Source organism: Leptodactylus fuscus, chromosome 11 (assembly GCF_031893055.1).
Source record: "Leptodactylus fuscus isolate aLepFus1 chromosome 11, aLepFus1.hap2, whole genome shotgun sequence".
NCBI lineage: Eukaryota > Metazoa > Chordata > Amphibia > Anura > Leptodactylidae > Leptodactylus > Leptodactylus fuscus.
The window spans coordinates 19,352,903-19,375,181 of NC_134275.1; the positions used below are offsets into that span (position 1 = coordinate 19,352,903).

The 22,279-nt window shown below is 42.9% G+C and overlaps 1 protein-coding gene across 1 annotated transcript in view; it reads right to left on the reverse strand.

Annotated features, from left to right (window-relative positions):
* Positions 1-22,279, reverse strand: part of TNC (tenascin C) — a 105,017-nt gene that overhangs the window by 9,544 nt on the left and 73,194 nt on the right. Inside the window, exons 19-22 of the mRNA XM_075260061.1 lie at positions 21,925-22,057; positions 17,067-17,218; positions 12,161-12,257; positions 7,341-7,502 (exon numbers count right to left, since the gene is read on the reverse strand). Coding sequence (XP_075116162.1) covers positions 7,341-7,502; positions 12,161-12,257; positions 17,067-17,218; positions 21,925-22,057 — 544 coding nt within the window. The remainder of the gene's footprint in view (positions 1-7,340; positions 7,503-12,160; positions 12,258-17,066; positions 17,219-21,924; positions 22,058-22,279) is intronic.

Consider the following 22,279-nt stretch of genomic DNA (forward strand, 5'->3'; position numbering starts at 1 on the left):
CTCCTCAAAGACCCGTAGGATGTCACAAAGGTCTCTCATCCATGGCCACTCATGGATGTGAAACTGAGGCAGCTGACTTTGTGGCACCCTAGGGTTTTGTAGCTGGTATTCCATCAAAGGTCTCTGCTGCTCAACCACTCTATTCAACATCTGAAACGTTGAGTTCCAGCGTGTGGGGACGTCGCACAAAAGCCGGTGTTGTGGCACATGCAGGCGTTGCTGGAGAGATTTTAAGCTAGCAGCGGCTACTGTCGACTTGCGAAAGTGGGCGCACATGCGCCGCACTTTCACCAGTAGCTCTGGAACATTGGGGTAGCTCTTTAGGAAACGTTGCACCACTAGGTTGAAGACGTGGGCCAGGCATGGAACATGTTGGAGTCCGGCAAGCTCCAGAGCTGCTACCAGGTTCTGGCCGTTATCACAAACGACCATGCCTGGGCCCAGGTGCAGCGGCTCAAACCATATTGCCGTCTCATCGAGGAGGGCATCCCTCACCTCGGAGGCAGTGTGCTGTCTGTCCCCCAAGCTGATCAGCTTCAGCACAGCCTGCTGACGTCTACCAACGCCAGTGCTGCAACGTTTCCAACTCGTAGCTGGGGTCAATCTAACAGCGGAGGAGGAGGCGGTGGCGGAGGAGGAGGCGGTGGCGGAGGAGGAGGCGGTAGAGGAGGAGGAGGAGGGGGGTGTTCTTCTCGTGTCCCTGCCAGGAATGTTAGGCGGGGAGACGAGGTACACCGGGCCAGTTTGGGAAGCAGTCCCAGCCTCAACTACATTCACCCAGTGTGCCGTCAGTGAAATGTAGCGTCCCTGTCCGCATGCACTTGTCCACGCGTCGGTGGTCAAGTGGACCTTTGTGCAAAGCGCGGAACTAAGGGCCCGCCTGATGTTGAGTGACACGTGCTGGTGCAAGGCGGGGACGGCACACCGGGAGAAGTAGTGACGGCTAGGGACGGCATAGCGAGGTGCCGCAGTTGCCATCAGGTCCAGGAAGGCGGGAGTTTCAACAAGCCGGAACGCCAACATCTCCTGGGCCAGCAGTTTAGCGATGTTGGCGTTCAAGGCTTGCGCGTGTGGGTGGTTAGCAGTGTATTTCTGCCGCCGCTCCAATGTCTGAGAGATGGTGGGTTGTTGTAAAGAAACGCCTGATGGTGCCTTTGATGGTGCAGGAGAAGGAGATAAGACAGGACCAGGGGAGGATGAGGTAGAAGTCAACAAAGTGGCGGAGGCAGATGAAGTGGTGTCCTGGCTCGTCCTCTGGAGTGCATCGCCAGCACAGTCAGCAGTGGCAGTGGCAGAGGCAGAGGCAGAGGCAGTGGCAGTGGCGTGAACGGCAGTCGGCCTTTGTCCTGCCGTTGCTGCCTGCCACTGATTCCAGTGCTTGGATTCCAAATGACGGCGCATTGAAGTGGTGGACAGGTTGCTCTTCTCAGAGCCCCTAATCAATTTCGAGAGGCAAATTGTGCAGACAACACTATATCTGTCCTCGGCGCATTCCTTGAAAAAACTCCACACCTTCGAGAAACGTGCCCTCGAGGTGGGAGTTTTTCGGGGCTGGGTACGAACTGGAACATCTTGGGAGATTCCGGGTGTGGCCTGGCTTCGCCTAAGCTGCTGACCTCTGCCTCTGCCTCTAGCTACCCTTTTTGGTGCTGCACCTGCCTCAACATCCACACTACTTTCCCCGCTTGACATCCCCCCTGTCCAGGTCGGGTCAGTGTCCTCATCATCCACCACTTCCTCTTCCAACTCCTGTCTCATCTCCTCCTCCCGCACAATGCGCCGGTCAACTGGATGCCCTGACGGCAACTGCGTCACATCATCGTCGATGAGGGTGGGTTGCTGGTCATCCACCACCAAATCGAACGGAGATGGAGGAGACTCTAGTGTTTGAGCATCTGGATACAGATGCTCCTCTGTTAGGTTCGTGGAATCGTGACGTGGAGAGGCAGGTTGAGGGACAATGAAAGGAGCGGAGAACAGCTCTGGGGAGCAGGGACAGTTTGGGTTATTGTTCTGTAAAGCTTCGGAATTTTGGGAGGAAGGAAGACAAGACTGTTGGGTAATAGGAGGAGAGGAGGCAGAGTCTGACTGGCTGCTGGACAATGTGCTGTAAGCGTTCTCTGACAGCCATTGCAAGACCTGTTCCTGGTTCTCGGGCCTACTAAGGTTTGTACCCTGCAGTTTAGTTAATGTGGCAAGCAACCCTGGCACTGTGGAGTGGCGCAATGCTTGCTGCCCCACAGGAGTAGGCACGGGACGCCCTGTGGCTTCACTGCTACCTTGCTCCCCAGAACCATTCCCCCGACCTCGCCCACGGCCTCGTCCACGTCCCTTTCCGGGAGCCTTGCGCATTTTGAATTCCTAGTTAGAAATTGGCACTGTATACCAGTAGTAAAAATTGTGGGTGCACGTAACCCCAATATATTCTTTGAATTACCAGTCAGAAACTGGCACTATATGGCAGTAGCAAGAAATGAGGGTATTTATAACCCCAATATATTCTTTGAATTCCCAGTCAGACAATGGCACTGTATACCAGTAGTAAAAATTGTGGGTGCACGTAACCCCAATATATTCTTTGAATTCCCAGTCAGAAACTGGCACTATATGGCAGTAGCAAGAAATGAGGGTATTTGTATTCCCAATATACTCTTTGAATTCCCAGTCAGACAATGGCACTGTATACCAGTAGTAAAAATTGTGGGTGCACGTAACCCCAATATATTCTTTGAATTACCAGTCAGAAACTGGCACTATATGGCAGTAGCAAGAAATGAGGGTATTTATAACCCCAATATATTCTTTGAATTCCCAGTCAGACAATGGCACTGTATACCAGTAGTAAAAATTGTGGGTGCACGTAACCCCAATATATTCTTTGAATTACCAGTCAGAAACTGGCACTATATGGCAGTAGCAAGAAATGAGGGTATTTATAACCCCAATATATTCTTTGAATTCCCAGTCAGACAATGGCACTGTATACCAGTAGTAAAAATTGTGGGTGCACGTAACCCCAATATATTCTTTGAATTCCCAGTCAGAAACTGGCACTATATGGCAGTAGCAAGAAATGAGGGTATTTGTATTCCCAATATACTCTTTGAATTCCCAGTCAGACAATGGCACTGTATACCAGTAGTAAAAATTGTGGGTGCACGTAACCCCAATATATTCTTTGAATTACCAGTCAGAAACTGGCACTATATGGCAGTAGCAAGAAATGAGGGTATTTATAACCCCAATATATTCTTTGAATTCCCAGTCAGACAATGGCACTGTATACCAGTAGTAAAAATTGTGGGTGCACGTAACCCCAATATATTCTTTGAATTCCCAGTCAGAAACTGGCACTATATGGCAGTAGCAAGAAATGAGGGTATTTGTATTCCCAATATACTCTTTGAATTCCCAGTCAGACAATGGCACTGTATACCAGTAGTAAAAATTGTGGGTGCACGTAACCCCAATATATTCTTTGAATTACCAGTCAGAAACTGGCACTATATGGCAGTAGCAAGAAATGAGGGTATTTATAACCCCAATATATTCTTTGAATTCCCAGTCAGACAATGGCACTGTATACCAGTAGTAAAAATTGTGGGTGCACGTAACCCCAATATATTCTTTGAATTACCAGTCAGAAACTGGCACTATATGGCAGTAGCAAGAAATGAGGGTATTTATAACCCCAATATATTCTTTGAATTCCCAGTCAGACAATGGCACTGTATACCAGTAGTAAAAATTGTGGGTGCACGTAACCCCAATATATTCTTTGAATTACCAGTCAGAAACTGGCACTATATGGCAGTAGCAAGAAATGAGGGTATTTATAACCCCAATATATTCTTTGAATTCCCAGTCAGACAATGGCACTGTATACCAGTAGTAAAAATTGTGGGTGCACGTAACCCCAATATATTCTTTGAATTCCCAGTCAGAAACTGGCACTATATGGCAGTAGCAAGAAATGAGGGTATTTGTATTCCCAATATACTCTTTGAATTCCCAGTCAGACAATGGCACTGTATACCAGTAGTAAAAATTGTGGGTGCACGTAACCCCAATATATTCTTTGAATTACCAGTCAGAAACTGGCACTATATGGCAGTAGCAAGAAATGAGGGTATTTATAACCCCAATATATTCTTTGAATTCCCAGTCAGACAATGGCACTGTATACCAGTAGTAAAAATTGTGGGTGCACGTAACCCCAATATATTCTTTGAATTCCCAGTCAGAAACTGGCACTATATGGCAGTAGCAAGAAATGAGGGTATTTGTATTCCCAATATACTCTTTGAATTCCCAGTCAGACAATGGCACTGTATACCAGTAGTAAAAATTGTGGGTGCACGTAACCCCAATATATTCTTTGAATTCCCAGTCAGACACTGGCACTATATGGCAGTAGCAAGAAATGAGGGTATTTGTATTCCCAATATATTCTTTGAATTCCCAGTCAGACAATGGCACTGTATACCAGTAGTAAAAATTGTGGGTGCACGTAACCCCAATATATTCTTTGAATTACCAGTCAGAAACTGGCACTATATGGCAGTAGCAAGAAATGAGGGTATTTGTATTCCCAATATATTCTTTGAATTCCCAGTCAGACAATGGCACTGTATACCAGTAGTAAAAATTGTGGGTGTATATAGCCCCAATTCTATTGCTAGGGGACTTGCAGGGTATTTCTGGGGTGAAGGTGGGGGGGCACACCGTTGGAACGGGTATCGGGGTATATATCGGGTATACGGGAATACACTGACAGTGTATTCCATTCAGGATCCTGGGAAAGCTGGGTTGCGGCGATTGAGCCCGTCAGTGCCACGTTACACTGACAAGCTTCTCCCTGGAATTTAGCTCTTACAAGAGCTGTTGGTTGTCTTCTCCTTCCTATCCTAGCCTGTCCCTGCCTACCCAGAATCTAAGCCCTAGCTAGCTGGACGGAAACCTCCGTCCTCGGTGAATTGCAAGCTCAGAATGACGCGAAGCTGGGCGGCGCTGTTCTTTTAAATTAGAGGTCACATGTTTTCGGCAGCCAATGGGTTTTGCCTACTTTTTTCAACGTCACCGGTGTCGTAGTTCCTGTCCCACCTACCCTGCGCTGTTATTGGAGCAAAAAAGGCGCCAGGGAAGGTGGGAGGGGAATCGAGTAATGGCGCACTTTACCACGCGGTGTTCGATTCGATTCGAACATGCCGAACAGCCTAATATCCGATCGAACATGAGTTCGATAGAACACTGTTCGCTCATCTCTAGCGCTGGCCAATGCATCCCTATGGGAAAAAGTTTATCTCACAAAAATCACAATTACACACCCGATAGAGCCCCAAAAAGTTATTTTTAATAACATTCCCCCCTAAATAAAGGTTATCCCTAGCTATCCCTGCCTGTACAGCTATCCCTGTCTCATAGTCACAAAGTTCACATTCTCATATGACCCGGATTTGAAATCCACTATTCGTCTAAAATGGAGGTCACCTGATTTCGGCAGCCAATGACTTTTTCCAATTTTTTTCAATGCCCCCAGTGTCGTAGTTCCTGTCCCACCTCCCCTGCGCTGTTATTGGTGCAAAAAAGGCGCCAGGGAAGGTGGGAGGGGAATCGAATTTTGGCGCACTTTACCACGTGGTGTTCGATTCGATTCGAACATGGCGAACACCCTGATATCCGATCGAACATGTGTTCGATAGAACACTGTTCGCTCATCTCTAATTATTATCATTATTGTTATTACTATTATTACTACTATTATTATTATTATCATTATTGTTATTATTATTATTATTATTATTATTAGTATTATTATTCCATATTTCCTACTTTTTACTTTACGTTTACTTAAAGCATCACAGTTACATCACTTTAATCCATTTGCTATTTCCTTCACATCCACATTTAACAATATCTACTTAATGATAATGGAGGAAGTAATTAACTATCTAATTACAGTAGATAGCAAATGAGTGCCTAAGAGCTGAACCTATGTTATAGTGGAAGTAATGAATAAATATGATTAATAGACAATCTAATGCAAACATATCAGTATGGCCATTATATTAGGCACCAGAACACAATATGTGTTGCAGAGATAATGGAGGGAATTTATTAAGACTGGCGTTCTATATGCCAGATTTAATCAAGTCCTTGGCTGACATGAGATGTGCCGAAATTTATAAGAAGCTCCGACCTCTTAATAATTCAGACATGCTCCTGTGCGGCAGAATGGAAAACTACGCCGGTCGGGAACTGGCATTAAGTTCAGGTATAACTCATACCAGGGTCTCATATAACTCATAAGGTATAAGGTATAACTCATACCAGCTTTCTGGAGTGAATTAAAGGCACTAAGTAAGTCCCCACCCGGGCCCACCTTGGTCTCGGCCTAGGGCCACTCACTTTCAGGTAAAGAAGGAACAATGTGGCACATCTTGGATGCAGGAAAGGGCTGAATGCCAATATGTGTCACATATACACCCATCTATGCCAAAAGAAACTATCATATATGGAATAGTAAAATCCCACTGATGTCTAAGAAGTCATATAGACATTAAAAAATATAGCCACGGTCAAATATATATATATATATATATGTTACTGGGATTGTATGAAATCAGGTATTCTATAGAATGCCTAAAACTAGTCGGTTCTGCCCAGGCCCGATGCCTGGCAGAGTGAATTCAGATCCAGAAGACGCCGCGGGGACGCTGCAAGGAGAAGACCGCACGGAGGATCCAGCCCGACCCTCACTCGTGGACTTGGTAAGTTCAGTTTGATCGAATGTTGCCTACCCCTGAAACGAGCATTTTCCCCCATAGAGTATAGTAGGATTCGATATTCGATTTGAGTAGTCGAATATTGAGGGGCTACTCGAAACGAATATCGAATATCAAGTATTTAACTACTCCACGCTTTCCACCTAGCTGGACATATAAAGCTTTCCATTGCAATACATTCCGAGACAGATGAAATCTGCATTTTTCTTGAAGTTTTTCTCTGTTTTGCAATTTTTTTGTCATCTGTTTTGCAAAGATATTTCTATAAATATTAATAAGATTTTGTGCCCTGAGCTGGCAGGAGGTATCTTCCTTTTTATCAATTTCTTCTAAATTTTGACCAGGGTCGCACATAGAAATCATGAGGTCTCTAGGGGCCGTAGATGTAGGGGCTGCAGAAATTAAAATAGTGAAGTCCCAAAGGCCCCACAAGTAAGAGAAACTAGCATTAATGTCACCTTCCTTTTCATACAGAGATAAACTACATTGATGCTTTGCCTGTTAAAGTATCTGGTATACCGGCGATGTGTTATAGGATATAGGACAAACACCTACCTGCATTTCCAGAGTAACCATCAACCTTCAGCCTGTATCGACTCCTGGAATCGCCAACTCCAAATTTATCATAGACAGCATAGGCAGTTTCACCCCGGTCTCTAAGGTCAACACGCAGCTCATATTGTCCCTGGGATGTAATCTTGTGCAAGTTCTCCAGACCTATCAATGATACATGAGTCAGATTAGTTTCCTTTGACATAACAGTAACACTTATATGAATTTAAAGAATATTCTGGTGATATATATATATATATATATATATATATATATATATATATATATATATATTTCACAGGATAGGGGTTAAACTGCTTATCAGAGAGAGTTTGACCACTGACACCCCACAGTTCATATAATCTTCGCCCTATGAATTGGATAACATAAAATGACCTGAATATAGCTTTATGCTATATTCACATGTGTAGAAAGACGCAGCATCGTAGAGTCTCTGCAAAGTGAATGCAAATTTTATTTAAGGCAGCAAAATCACTTTTCTGCAAAACTTTTCATTTTTCCCTTCTGCCTCTCCATATAAGTCTATGAGACTCGAATGCTCAGCGTTTCCGCAGTATTCCTGCAATGCGTGGGTGAGTATAAACTAAATCTCATTCTCTTTTCTAGGACTGTAAAACGCAACATTTTTTTTCTGCAGCATGTGGCTTACAGTAAGCCTAACTCTGGGACCCCACGTGGTCTAGAACCTTCTACGGACCTGTAGGAAAAACTAAAATGCGTTGTCGCTGCAGTTTTTTCCCAAGCCTTAGCCTAAAATGGGTTTTCCAATATTTCCATTTCTTTTTTCATAGAGTAAAAGGAAAATATGAAGACTTGCAAAGTTTTTTTGTTTTTTTTATATTTTATTCATAGAAACAGTGCCACATAAGTTGAAGGGTTGTATCTGGTATTGCAGCTCAGTTCCATTCAAGCAACACCATATGAAATAGACAAGCACTGCTTCTGGGAGAAGGGGACGTTTTCTAATCCAAGACAAATCTTTTCATTATATTTCTGCGGGTGCCAACAGCTTTCTTGCTGTCTTGGTGTTATAACCTGACTCTGCAAAGGATCTCAATTTAGAGAGTTGTCTTCACTGAATACCCTGTTTTCCAATGTTTTAAGACCATTGAATGGTCAGCTCTACAGTTGTCCCTTGCGAACCCCATTGTAGCCCCCCCAGGAACTATACAGGAAACCTATGAAGCCAATGAAATGCAAGAGTCATTTGTCAATATTGGATTTTTTTCTCTTTGTCTGTTAAACAGTAACTGGTTTGGAAAATTATTCATAACCCATGAGCTTTGCTAATGATTTCTTAACTGTGTGTTAGTGCATGTAATTCTTGTTTTTGCTGTTAAATTGGCTTTCATTTTGCTTTTTTTATAAATAATTTGAACAGAATGAATCAATTTAACTGGATAATCTGGCATTATTACTGTTCTGTACCATAATGGCAGTGAAATAATGACTTGTTTTTTTTTAGTTTTTTTCCTCCAAACATCATTTGCTGTTGCTAAAGTTAATTGCTTGTCTGATACCGCTCAAAAAAATAACACATTTTAGACTAGGGAAAAAAAATCCATACTATACTAGGCTGTTATTTTGTGCCCGGTACTATTATGTAAAGCCAGAACCCCACAGCTCTAATGTACGTCTTTGTATTGTAGGTCCTAAATGACTCAATAGAGTAGATACGAGCAGTACGGAACGAAGGCAAACAGATTTAGAAATTTTTTTTTAGATATTCATTTTAGATATTTTTGTTTCAATATGTTAAGGTATTTTAAAGCAAATTTGTTATCGGAACGTACAGTTCGATCTTCCAGCGGTATGTTATATGGTTGGGGGAGCTGAGCTGGTTGAGTTTTCAGTCTGACCCTTTGTTCACATCTGCGTTGGTATTCTGTTGGGGAAGTCCACATGGGGAACAACGAACGCAACTGAAAGCGGTGTACAGTAAAAGCACACGGACCCTATAGACTATAATGGAGTCCATGTGCTGGCCGCGCTCTTCCCGCACGAATCATGCAGACAGGAAAGTAAATTGTGAACTACTTAACTGTCCGCATGATCCCTGCGGAGATCTAGCGGTAAGCACACAGACTCCATTATAGTCTATGGGGTCTGTGTGCTTTCACTGGCACACCACTTGCAGTTGCATTCCGTATTCCGTTCGGGGTGGTTCTCATGCGGTTTCCCCCAAATGGAATACGAACGCAGATGTGAACAAGGCTCAGTGGTTAGAACTGCAGCTTTGCAGTGCTGGAGTCCTGGGTTCAAATCCTGCCAAGGACAACATCTGCAAGGAGTTTGTATTTTCTCCCCGAGTTTGCGTGGATTTCCTCCCATACTCCAAAGACATACTGATGGGAAACATGTACATTGTGAGCCCTATATGTAGATTGGGGCTCACAATCTACATAAAACAAAAACATAACCATGTGAGGGCTTGTTTTTTATGTGATGACACTAATTTGGGCTACATATAATGTTTTGTTATACCAGTTTGAGGGCCCATTACTTTTTTCTTTTTTGTTCTCTTTGAGCTGTGTGGGGGATTGTTTTTTGTGGGGCAAGCTGTAGTTTTATTGGTGTAATTTTTATGATTTTAGGATCACGCTTCACTCTTGTTTTTGGTAGCCATTTTGGCATTGTGTATTTTTATTGCCTTTACTGTGCTGAATAATAGCAATGTATTTTAATGGTTCAGACTTTTACAGGTGTGACAATGTAAATTACGTTTATTCTGGTTTTACTATATTTATATGAAAAATGAAAGGTTTTTTTACCGTTTATTTTTATGCTTCAAATTTTTTAAAAAATCCGTTTCACTAAGGAATTTGAGGGGATCAAAGTGTATCAAAGGGTAACCGTTCTTTAAAATAAGGCCGACTTCTGAAACATCTACTGATAAGTTGTTATGGATGGGAAATATCTGTAGTCAGTTACGCATATCTTCTACTGAGTCTACTAGTCTAGTCACCAGGTTGGGAGTTGCTGAAGTTTCATTCTGTAACAGTGTGTCTTTCCTAAGATTTCCATAAGCTTTAATGGAGCATATGGCCATGGCCTTTTATAACGAATGCTCCTTTTTTAAAAAAAAAATATTTTTTTTATAGAGCTTAGATATAGCTTATGCTGCAAAAAAGAATGTTGATATCCACTGCAGATGGATGTTGAGCTGCTTTAATCCTTTTAAAGGGAACCTTTCATGTCCTCGGGCACATGCGGTTTTATATACCACTAGAAAGCCGACAGTGCGCTGAATTCAGTGCACTATTGGCTTTCCCGTTATGTGCCCCAGGGCTGGAGATATCAGTGCCATTACCGATATCTCTCCACTGTCAGAAGGGCATTCCTGACAATGTAGCTGTGCTGTGAGGAATACCCTTAACACGACAGTAATTGTCCATAGACATAGACAATAGACAATGGGGGAGCGTTCTTCACAGCTTAGTATAATCGCTGATGTTAAGGACTAGAGATGAGTGAGTAGTACTCGATCGAGTAGGTATTCGATCGAATACTACAGTATTCGAAATACTCGTACTCGATTGAGTACCACTCGCTGTTCGAATGTAAAAGTTCGATGCAGAACCAGCATTGATTCGCCGAATGCTATACAGTCGGCCAATCAATGCTGGTTCTTCTCCTACCTTTAAAAGTTTTCTCCGTGCAGCTTCCCCGCGGCGTCTTCCGGCTCTTCATTCACTCTGCCAGGCATCGGGCCTGGGCAGAGCCGACTGCGCATGTCCGCTTGTAGTGCGGACATGCGCAGTCGGCTCTGCCCAGGCCCGATGCCTGGCAGAGTGAATGACGAGCCGGAAGACACCGCGGGGACGTTGCACGGAGAAGACTGCACGGAGGATCCAGCCCGACCCTCACTCGTGGACTTGGTAAGTATAATTTGATCGAACGTTGCCTACCCCTGAAACGAGCATTTCCCTCCCATAGACTATAATAGGGTTCGATATTCGATTTGAGTAGTCGAATATTGAGGGGCTACTTGAAACGAATATCGAACCTCGAACATTTTACTGTTCGCTCATCTCTATTAAGGACCCCTCTCTGACAGTACAAGGCTATGGACGAGTACTGCCAGGGGAGACGTTCCTCACAGCCCAGCTAAACTGTCAGGAACGCTCCTCTGACAGTTAAGAGATATCGGTAACGGCACCCATATCTCTTGCCTCGAGGCACATAACAGGAAAGCCAACAGTGCGCAGGATTCTGTCGGCTTTCTAGCGGTATATAAAGCACATGTGCGTAAGGCCATGAAAGGTTCTCTTTAAATATCTATAGTCCCAAAAAGTCTGATAACAATTTTTTAATACAATTATTCAGGGCTCAGTGTTGCTTTTGTCAAGGCGCAGTATGGTATTGCATATACAGAACACACAAAGAATACATGTGACTTGAGGTGATCTAAGTGATAGAGGATGCGGTGGAAAATATGATGAAAGAGAATATTTCACCACTTCCATCCAATCCAGTTCTGTGCATGCTTCAATAGGTTCAGCCCCACTGATTCCGACACAATTGGATTTTTTTTCTCTAGCCAAATTAACCAATTGGGTCTGAAATGAACAGAAATTGTTTCACAGGAATGTTATGGGCTGCAGAAAAAAAATTGCAACCGTTCTAGAATCAGCGGCGCTGCAACTTTGCGGAATGTAAGGAGTTGGATTTGGTGGAGGTGGTGAAAGGTAATCTTGAACACATTCTTTACTTGTTCCTTCTGGTTTGAATACAAAAATCTAAAGCTACACTTACTTGATGTTTAATAGTCATTTTTGGATGGTAAAGAATGGCTTCCTTACCTAAGAAAAATTCATTTTTGGAATCTCCAAATCCAGCGCTGTAAGTTCTCCAATTTCTGTAAAAATCTTCAGACCCATCAGTTCTTCTCAAAAACACCTATATGGTAGAAAATAATTGTATTTTTATTTGTCAAGATGTAAACTGCTTTTTTAACCGCCAAGATTTACATTTCATTAATGATTGACTATAATGTGCTATGTATGAATCTTATCTATAGGGGTGAATATTGCTATAAACACTGTGTTTTTAGAAAAACATAATATTATATTTTCTATTGTCATGCTCATGTTTAGTTACAGCGATAAAATCCCTTTTACACATTTATAATACTTCATTTCTCTTACATTGGTGCTGTAATGCACATTTGCTAATACAGTAGATTCCTTCATAGATTACAATTGATCTCTAGACAGCCCGGCAATCAGAAACCATGACATGCCATGGTATATTATATATAATAAATATAATGTCAATGTTTTATGGTGTTCTGACACTTTCATGACTAGTCACCTGGAGTCAGTTAAAATGATGGTTGCCCAGGGACTTGTTAGAGATAAGCAATAATCTGCTTAGTTTAGTTATGGATTTTTCATTCTTTGAAGTTTTCTTCACGTTCTTGCTCAGTCCTCCCAGATGCTCAACACATTCTGGGTGAACATTCTCTTTTTAGAAGATTTCTAATGTACATGTATATATTATATATAAGATAGATAGATAGATAGATAGATAGATAGATAGATAGATAGATAGGAGATAGATAATAGATAGATAGATAGATAGATAGATAGATAGATAGATAGGAGATAGATAGATAGATAGATAGATAGATAGATAGATAGATAGATAGATAGGAGATAGATAGATAGATAGATAGATAGATAGATAGATAGGAGATAGATAGATAGATAGATAGATAGATAGATAGATAGATAGGAGATAGATAGATAGATAGATAGGAGATAGATAGATAGATAGATAGATAGATAGATAGGAGATAGATAGATAGATAGATAGATAGATAGATTAGATAATATTTTTCAATTCTCATTCTATACTAACAAATAGAGATGAGCGAACACTAAAATGTTCGAGGTTCGAAATTCGATTCGAACAGCCGCTCACTGTTCGAGTGTTCGAATGGGTTTCGAACCCCATTATAGTCTATGGGGAACATAAACTCGTTAAGGGGGAAACCCAAATTCGTGTCTGGAGGGTCACCAAGTCCACTATGACACCCCAGGAAATGATACCAACACCCTGGAATGACACTGGGACAGCAGGGGAAGCATGTCTGGGGGCATAAAAGTCACTTTATTTCATGGAAATCCCTGTCAGTTTGCGATTTTCGCAAGCTAACTTTTCCCCATAGAAATGCATTGGCCAGTGCTGATTGGCCAGAGTACGGAACTCGACCAATCAGCGCTGGCTCTGCTGGAGGAGGCAGAGTCTAAGATCGCTCCACACCAGTCTCCATTCAGGTCCGACCTTAGACTCCGCCTCCTCCGGCAGAGCCAGCGCTGATTGGCCGAAGGCTGGCCAATGCATTCCTATGCGAATGCATAGACTTAGCAGTGCTGAGTCAGTTTTGCTCAACTACACATCTGATGCACACTCGGCACTGCTACATCAGATGTAGCAATCCGAGCCGAGGGTGCACTAGAACCCCTGTGCAAACTCAGTTCACGCAAATAGAATGCATTGGCCAGCGCTGATTGGCCAATGCATTCTATTAGCCCGATGAAGTAGAGCTGAATGTGTGTGCTAAGCACACACATTCAGCACTGCTTCATCACGCCAATACAATGCATTAGCCAGTGCTGATTGGCCAGAGTACGGAATTCGGCCAATCAGCGCTGGCTCTGCTGGAGGAGGCGGAGTCTAAGGTCGGACCTGAATGGAGACTGGTGTGGAGCGATCTTAGACTCCGCCTCCTCCAGCAGAGCCAGCGCTGATTGGCCGAATTCCGTACTCTGGCCAATCAGCGCTGGCCAATGCATTCTATTAGCCCGATGAAGTAGAGCTGAATGTGTGTGCTAAGCACACACATTCAGCACTGCTTCATCACGCCAATACAATGCATTAGCCAGTGCTGATTGGCCAGAGTACGGAATTCGGCCAATCAGCGCTGGCTCTGCTGGAGGAGGCGGAGTCTAAGGTCGGACCTGAATGGAGACTGGTGTGGAGCGATCTTAGACTCCGCCTCCTCCAGCAGAGCCAGCGCTGATTGGCCGAATTCCGTACTCTGGCCAATCAGCACTGGCTAATGCATTGTATTGGCGTGATGAAGCAGTGCTGAATGTGTGTGCTTAGCACACACATTCAGCTCTACTTCATCAGGCTAATAGAATGCATTGGCCAATCAGCGCTGGCCAATGCATTCTATTAGCTTGATGAAGCAGTGTGTGCACAAGGGTTCAAGCGCACCCTCGGCTCTGATGTAGCAGAGCCGAGGGTACACAAGGGTTCAAGTGCACCCTCGGCTCTCCTACATCAGAGCCGAGGGTGCGCTTGAACCCTTGTGCACACTCTGCTTCATCAAGCTAATAGAATGCATTGGCCAGCACTGATTGGCCAGAGTACGGAATTCGGCCAATCAGCGCTGGCCAATGCATCCCTATGGGAAAAAGTTTATCTCACAAAAATCACAATCACAAATCACACACCCGATAGAGCCCCAAAAAGTTATTTTTAATAATATTCCCCCCTAAATAAAGGTTATCCCTAGCTATCCCTGCCTGTACAGCTATCCCTGTCTCATAGTCACAAAGTTCACATTCTCATATGACCCGGATTTGAAATCCACTATTCGTCTAAAATGGAGGTCACCTGATTTCGGCAGCCAATGACTTTTTCCAATTTTTTTCAATGCCCCCGGTGTCATAGTTCCTGTCCCACCTCCCCTGCGCTGTTATTGGTGCAAAAAAGGCGCCAGGGAAGGTGGGAGGGGAATCGAATTTTGGCGCACTTTACCACGCGGTGTTCGATTCGATTCGAACATGGCGAACACCCTGATATCCGATCGAACATGTGTTCGATAGAACACTGTTCGCTCATCTCTACTAACAAACAAGAATTTGCAATTATTTCAAACACTGTTACATCTGACTTGACACTGACATTTTGCCCTCTGATTTTATTACCTTCCAGGGAAGGCATGTGTAAAATACATCCCATGGGCTCAGTCTGACAAGTGATTTGGGCATTTTAGTGCTGTACACATTCTCTAAATGCTTCTAATGTTTCACTTATTTTTTTAAAGCAGGTGTTACAAAAGCTATGAAATAGGTGAACTGAATATAATGTAGAGTTTTATATATATATATATATATATATATATATATATATATATATACATACATACACTGTGTATATATATATATATATATATATACACTGTATATATACGCACAATTTTTAATATTAATAATAATAATAATATTATAATTCTTTATCAAGCATTACACTTCCTCGAAACCTTAAGAAAACTTAAATATTTAAGTATATATTGTTAAATTTAATTCTGTATTATGGCAGGTATGGTCTGATCAGAGGGTGTCTGGTGTCTGGGATCCCCTCCAATCCATAGACTGGACTGATAGGGCTAGTTCACACGGGGTGTGAATGGTGCAGTGCACTGGCATCCCGTCGCGGCTTTCCGCTCTGGATAAGGCCCAAATGAATCCGGAGGGTGGTGTCCCGAGGCGGACGCCGCAGCTGAATCAGCCGTGGAATCCACCTGAAGAAAAGACAGCTCGATTATTTTTTCAACGAACGGGAACAAACCGCTTGTGGAAAAAGGATTGACCGGCTCCTATTGATTTCAATGGGAAGTGGCAGGATTTTGACGCGGATTCCGTGGCAAAATCCTGACCATTTTGCTCCGTGTGAACTAGCCCATAAAGTTTTGGCCTCCAGTGTCCATCTTGGTTCTTTATTCCAAAGTGTCTCATGTTCCCCAATGAAACTTTGACGGCCCATTCTACTGACAACCCGTCAAAGTTATTATTACAAAAAAATTATTTTTATTATTTGTTATGATAAGTATAGAATCTACTGTATATTATTCCTTTACTATCCAGTTTGCCTTTTTCACAAAAACAGATGTAGAAAAGTTTATAATGGTGACCAATTCCTTTATATTGATGACTTATCCTCAGGTCATCCATAAGACATCAGTGGGGTTTGATACCCTAGAGCGCCGTGTCCTCTTCACTCTTTACTTTTTCGAATAACATCGCTACAGAAATATATTATAAAATGAATACCCGTAGGATGTTGGTCTACAAACATGGTGTCAAAGCAGAGAGATTCCCTTTAAATGAACATAATTGTTCATTATCTGTTCCAGAAAGTGAATGGAGAGAAGTTGCGCATGCGCGCCCCTCCATTCACTCTTAGGAACATGTGTCGCTCCGTTCTAGAAGTATATGTATATATCAGGTTTTCAATGACTTTCCTAGAACAACTGGAAAGGGAATACTCCTTTAGGACCAAAACCTTCAAAAGATAATCATAAATGACACATTTTATTGTCCTTTTCAGGGGGTTCTATGGGAAGGGGCTTATTTGTGTACTTACATTTTGTCTACAGACAAGGGGAACGGGAACAGGTAATGGTGTCCTAAAACAAGCCAATATTCTTCTTTTTTTACTGCCTTTATTTGAGAGTTGTCTGAGATTTGTGAATATATCTACAAGACTCCTCCAATTTGATGGGGGGAGCCATAAGATATTATAGTTTTAAGGGCCCCTTCACACGGAGGATACTCTGGCTCTTTGCATTGAGAAATGTAGTAAGTGAACACTCAGTGGATACCTTTCAATAATTTGGTTTTCAATGGTTTGGCTCATGTGATCCATGGCTTTGTGAATCTACAACAGATTTCAATGATATTTGATACTTACAATCCATCCACCTCCATCGACATTCATCTCACAGAATACTTCCATAGGTTGCGACTGGTCGCCATTCACATAGATGGTGTACATTCCTGATTCTGTCTCTCCATTTAGAATGGCTTGAGAACAGTCTCTGGGGAATGGATACAGAAGTCCGGCTACAAAAAAAGAATGGAAAGAGTGGATTAGGAATTCTGGTTACACGAGGAGACAAAACATGGCCATAATACGTCCATATTATATGGACCACAAATGTCAATCTGTCCAAATATCTAAGGATGTAAACTAGTAGCACCATAGGGATCTATAATCCTCTAAGTTCGGGTCATAAGACCTACGAACAATTTTGGGTCTGTAATATGGTCCCGATAATATGGACATGCTATGATATCAATAGGGGTCAGTAGGGGATTGCTTACAAATGCAATATCCACTGGGAGGGACATACATAGAAATCACAGGGCTCCATTGCAACATGGGTGTAAGAGCTCTGACAAAAATGACTTTCTACCATCACTCTAATAATTTATTTCTATATACTCTAGATCATGAGATTCCATGTTTTCCCTTTTAAATGGACCTCATTAAATATGGAATTATATCTCTTTATAAGCAATAGCACCAACGTAGACAGTGAGAGCGCTACTCTAAGGACACAGCGCTCCAGTGTCAAAAATACTTCTTTAATACAGACTATAGAATAGAAAGTGCATGATGGCCATGCTATGCAACTAGCCGATATACAGCGTGCCGTACTTGTTCAGGTTATCACTGCTACATCTTTACTTATTGATCTATAAAACCTATTTGCAGTGCAAGGGTATAGCTGGGCTATAATAGGCTTGGAGGACCCATTGCCCCATTAGAAGACAAAGCCCCCTGTTACAGATTTAGCATTGCATCTCAAGTCTTCAAGTTGTGTTTCTTATGGAGTGTGAGCTATTCGTAGTGGCAACTATAGCTAATTGACTAACTAATAGCTAACCGTATGTCAGGAAGCAGGAGAAGCAGAATAGTGCTGGGCCACCATAGACTCTGTAGTAGTCTGGGCCACCATGGGCTCTGTAGTAGTATGGGAGTCTGGGCCACCATGGGTTCTGTAGTAGTCTGGGCCACCATGGGTTCTGTAGTAGTCTGGGCCACCATGGGCTCTGTAGTAGTCTGGGTCACCATGGGCTCTGTAGTAGTCTGGGACACCATGACATCCGTAGTAGTCTAGGCCACCATGGGTTCTCTAGTTGTCTGGGCCACCATGGGTTCTGTAGTAGTCTGGGCCACCATGGGCTATGTAGTAGTCTGGGCCACCATGGACTCTGTAGTATTCTGGGCCACCATGGGCTCTGTAGTATTCGGGGTCACCATGGGCTCTCTATTAGTCTGGGCCACCATGGGCTCTGTAGTAGTTTGGGCCACCATGGCCTCTCTAGTAGTGTGGGTCACTATGGGCTCTAGTAGTCTAGGCCACCATGGGCTCTCTATTAGTCTGAGCAACCATGGACTCTCTAGTAGTCTGGGCCACCATGGACTCTCTAGTAGTCTGGGCCACCATGGGCTCTGTAGTAGACTGGGCCACAATGGACTCTGTAATAGTCTGGGCCACCATGGGCTCTCTAGTAGTCTGGGCCACCATAGCCTCTCTAGTAGTTATTTAGTTGCCCATCTCTCTTTATAGAAGGTATCTCATCATCTACTGATGATAGCTAGGACATTTATTTAGTTAATATGTATACTTCCATTGGTTTCTATTCCACTTCTCTCTTGCATTAGTTCTCCATGTTTTGTTCTACTTCATTGAGATGAACCCTGTCTCAACTGACCCGCGAGACCACTCCATATTGAATGACTCCTATCTCATGTATATAAACCATAAAAAACACATTTCTCAATAAGGACTGGTATTATTAGGGATTAGGTATTTTGATCATAATATATTGTATTTCCTAAATCCTCCCCCGTTCTCTGGCACAGACATCTCAGAAAATCTAATTCTTATGTGATGGAAAACAAAGGGATTCCAGTTCTAACACGGGAGATATGATTGTTGCTATAAATACGGTAACTGTTAAGCCTGAGCTTTAAGAGCAGGAAGAATAAAGAGACTGTAGCTTCTGTGTGTAACCGCAAACCCAAGGAGCCAATAAGGATTTGCTATAGGGAATAAACTATCCTTCTCCGTTCCAATGCAGGCTGCTTGGACTATGTGTTAGTCGTTGCCTTTAGCCAAGTTTTTTTTTTTTTCTTTCCTATCTGAATGGCTTTAAAACATAGATTGTTCCCTTTAAGGATTAACTCAGAAATGTGTCTGCTTTAGATTTCGGTGCAACGAAACCACCTGCCCTGGGAGCACATCCTGTTCACTTGACAGTCGGCCAGGGCGAGGTAAGTAGCCCAAAACAAATTCTTTGCCTAATCTTCGCCTCTTTGTAGTGCGTCCCTCGCTCCCAGCAGTTACTAGTCTGGCTTCTCTCACTGTTCGCGAGCCCTTCCAAGCACATGTTTCCTTTCAAATATGAATGACTTTCCATTCAATAACTTGAGAAGTTAGGCGCTCTTAGGTCATACTTAGGTCAGACTATACAACGTTATAGGACCTCGTATAGATCGGAGCCAATCATGTATGTAACCGTTTACAAGGTAAAGACCCAACGTGCCAAAAAGATCACATTTCCCCCCAATACAATAACCTAAGAGCTCTATGACATATAAAATATGCAATCACTAAAACTTAGTATAATAGTCTACCTGGAAATGATTGGTAAATCAGAACTGTCACTGAAATACACATTTTCCCCGACAAAAGAGGTTTAATTTTCTGCTTGGTGGGGATGTGGAAAGCTTTTAATGCTGCCTTGACATTTAAAGAGGCGGAAGCTGGAACAACACTTGCGCTACGGTTCTGTCAGCAAAACGACTTATTTTTGTGTTATGCTTTTAAAGTGCTATTGCGAATAATTCAACTGTACTTATAGTATCGATCCGCTCTGTCTACCTTACAACGTATGCCTGATCGGTCTCTCGCTTGAGATCTCAAAATCAAATAGAAGAGAGAGAATTTATTAAAAACCTGCATTCCCTGCTCCGTTCTTAATCTAAAACTGGATTTATTGGTGCACAACTCTTAATAAATTTGGTCCATCCTTGGCTATCCATGTAGCAAATTGGAACTGGCCATGAATTGATATACATTGCATGGGGGCTCAGGGGTTAGTACTGTTGTCTTGAGTCCTAGGTTTGAATCTGACCAAGGATGGTATCTGTAAGGAGTTTGTGCTTTCCCATGCACCAAAGGAATACTGATAGGGAATTTAGGTTGTAAGTAGAGATGAGCAAGTGGTACTCGATCGAGTAGGTATTCAATCGAATACTACGGTATTTGAAATACTCGTACTCGATCGAGTACCACTCGCTGTTCGAATGTAAAAGTTCGATGCACAACCAGTATTAATTGGCCGAATGCTATACAGTCGGCCAATCAATGCTAGTTCTTCTCCTACCTTTAGAAGTCTTCTCCGTGCAGCTTCCCCGCGGCCTCTTCCGGCTCTGAATTCACTCTGCCAGGCATTGGGCCTGGGCAGAGCCGACTGTGCATGTCCGCTTGTAGTGTGGGCATGTGCAGTCGGCTCTGCCCAGGCCCGATGCCTGGCAGAGTGAATTCAGAGCAGGAAGATGCCGCGGGAACGCTGCACGGAGAAGACTGCTCGGAGGATCCAGCCCGACCCTCACTCGTGGACTTGGTAAGTATAATTTGATCAAACGTTGCCTACCCCTGAAACGAGCATTTTCCCCCCATAGATTATAATGGGGTTCGATATTCGATTTGAGTAGTCGAATATTGAGGGGCTACTCGAAACGAATATCGAACCTCGAACATTTTACTGTTCGCTCATCTCTAGTTGTAAGCCCTATATGGGATAGTGAATGACAATGGGATAAATTTATTATGGCCAGGGGTTTTGTACTGGCTGCCAGATTGGAATCGGGAAGGAATTTGTTCCCCTGAAATGGGGCAATTGGCATGAGCCTCATGGGTTTTTTTTTGCCTTCCCCTGGATCAACACTGTAGGGAATTGTAGGTTTATAGGTTGGACATGATGGACTTATGTCTTCATCCAACCTCATCTACTATGTAACTATTAAGACTGGTGTGCTATATGTCAGTCTTAATAAATTTCCTGACTGACACAGGGACCAAGAGATTTATAAAGAGGCCACGGCTTCTTCAAAAATGTGTCGGCTATTCAAGCTCCAGCATAGTCAGCCTTAGGGTAAGTTTATACGGAGAGATATGGTCTCAAAATCCTGACCAAGAAGACAGCTTCTATTGACATCAATGGGAGCCGGTCAGTTCTTTTTTACGGGAGCTGCCTTGTTCCGGCTCCCGGCAAAAGAAGCGAGATGCTCATTCTTCAGGCTGTTTCGCCTCGCGATTCGGCCTGAAGAAACTCCCTCCTACGGACTAGGCCCATTCATTGGGCCTAATCCGGAGTGTTGCTACCCGTATTTTGGAACGGAACCTGAGGTGGCCTCCACCTCAGGGTCCGGTCCAAAGTACCCCATGTAAAATTACCCTAGGTCTGCCCCAATCCCAGCCCTATAATGCCCACATTCACGGAACGTAGTGGGATAGGCAAGGGAGCGAACCACCATTGTCTCTTATGGAATCCATGAGTAAAACTAGAGGCGTATGATGGTACATCCAGTATGGAGGATGCATTATGGTTTAGTACCACATGGAACACAAACACAAACATATGAGCTTCACTGCTAAACATCACTGTAAAAAAAAAAAAAAAAAATTATATATATATATATATATATATATATATATATATATATATAGACTATAGAACATGAGTAGCCTTACTTGTTGTAAAGATGGTTTGGATGAATTTGCTCTTGACGTTTCCGTTCAATGCCTGAAGTCTCACTGTATACTGAGAAGAAGGACTGAGGTCTAGCAATCTGTAAGAGGTGGCGTCTGGTCCCAAAGCTACTTCCTGTTACAGCAAGAGAAAAAAAAACATATATTATGTATACAATGTATAACTATATAGAATATATACTATACATCCATTTTATTTCAAAAATTCTATAGCAATACCTTTAAAAATGGAATATGTCAATTTATATAGACTTGCTATCAAGGCCAGCATTAGTCCCATGCTAACATGAAGATGCCGTGACTCACCGCACCCATGAGCCATGACATATATGATCTC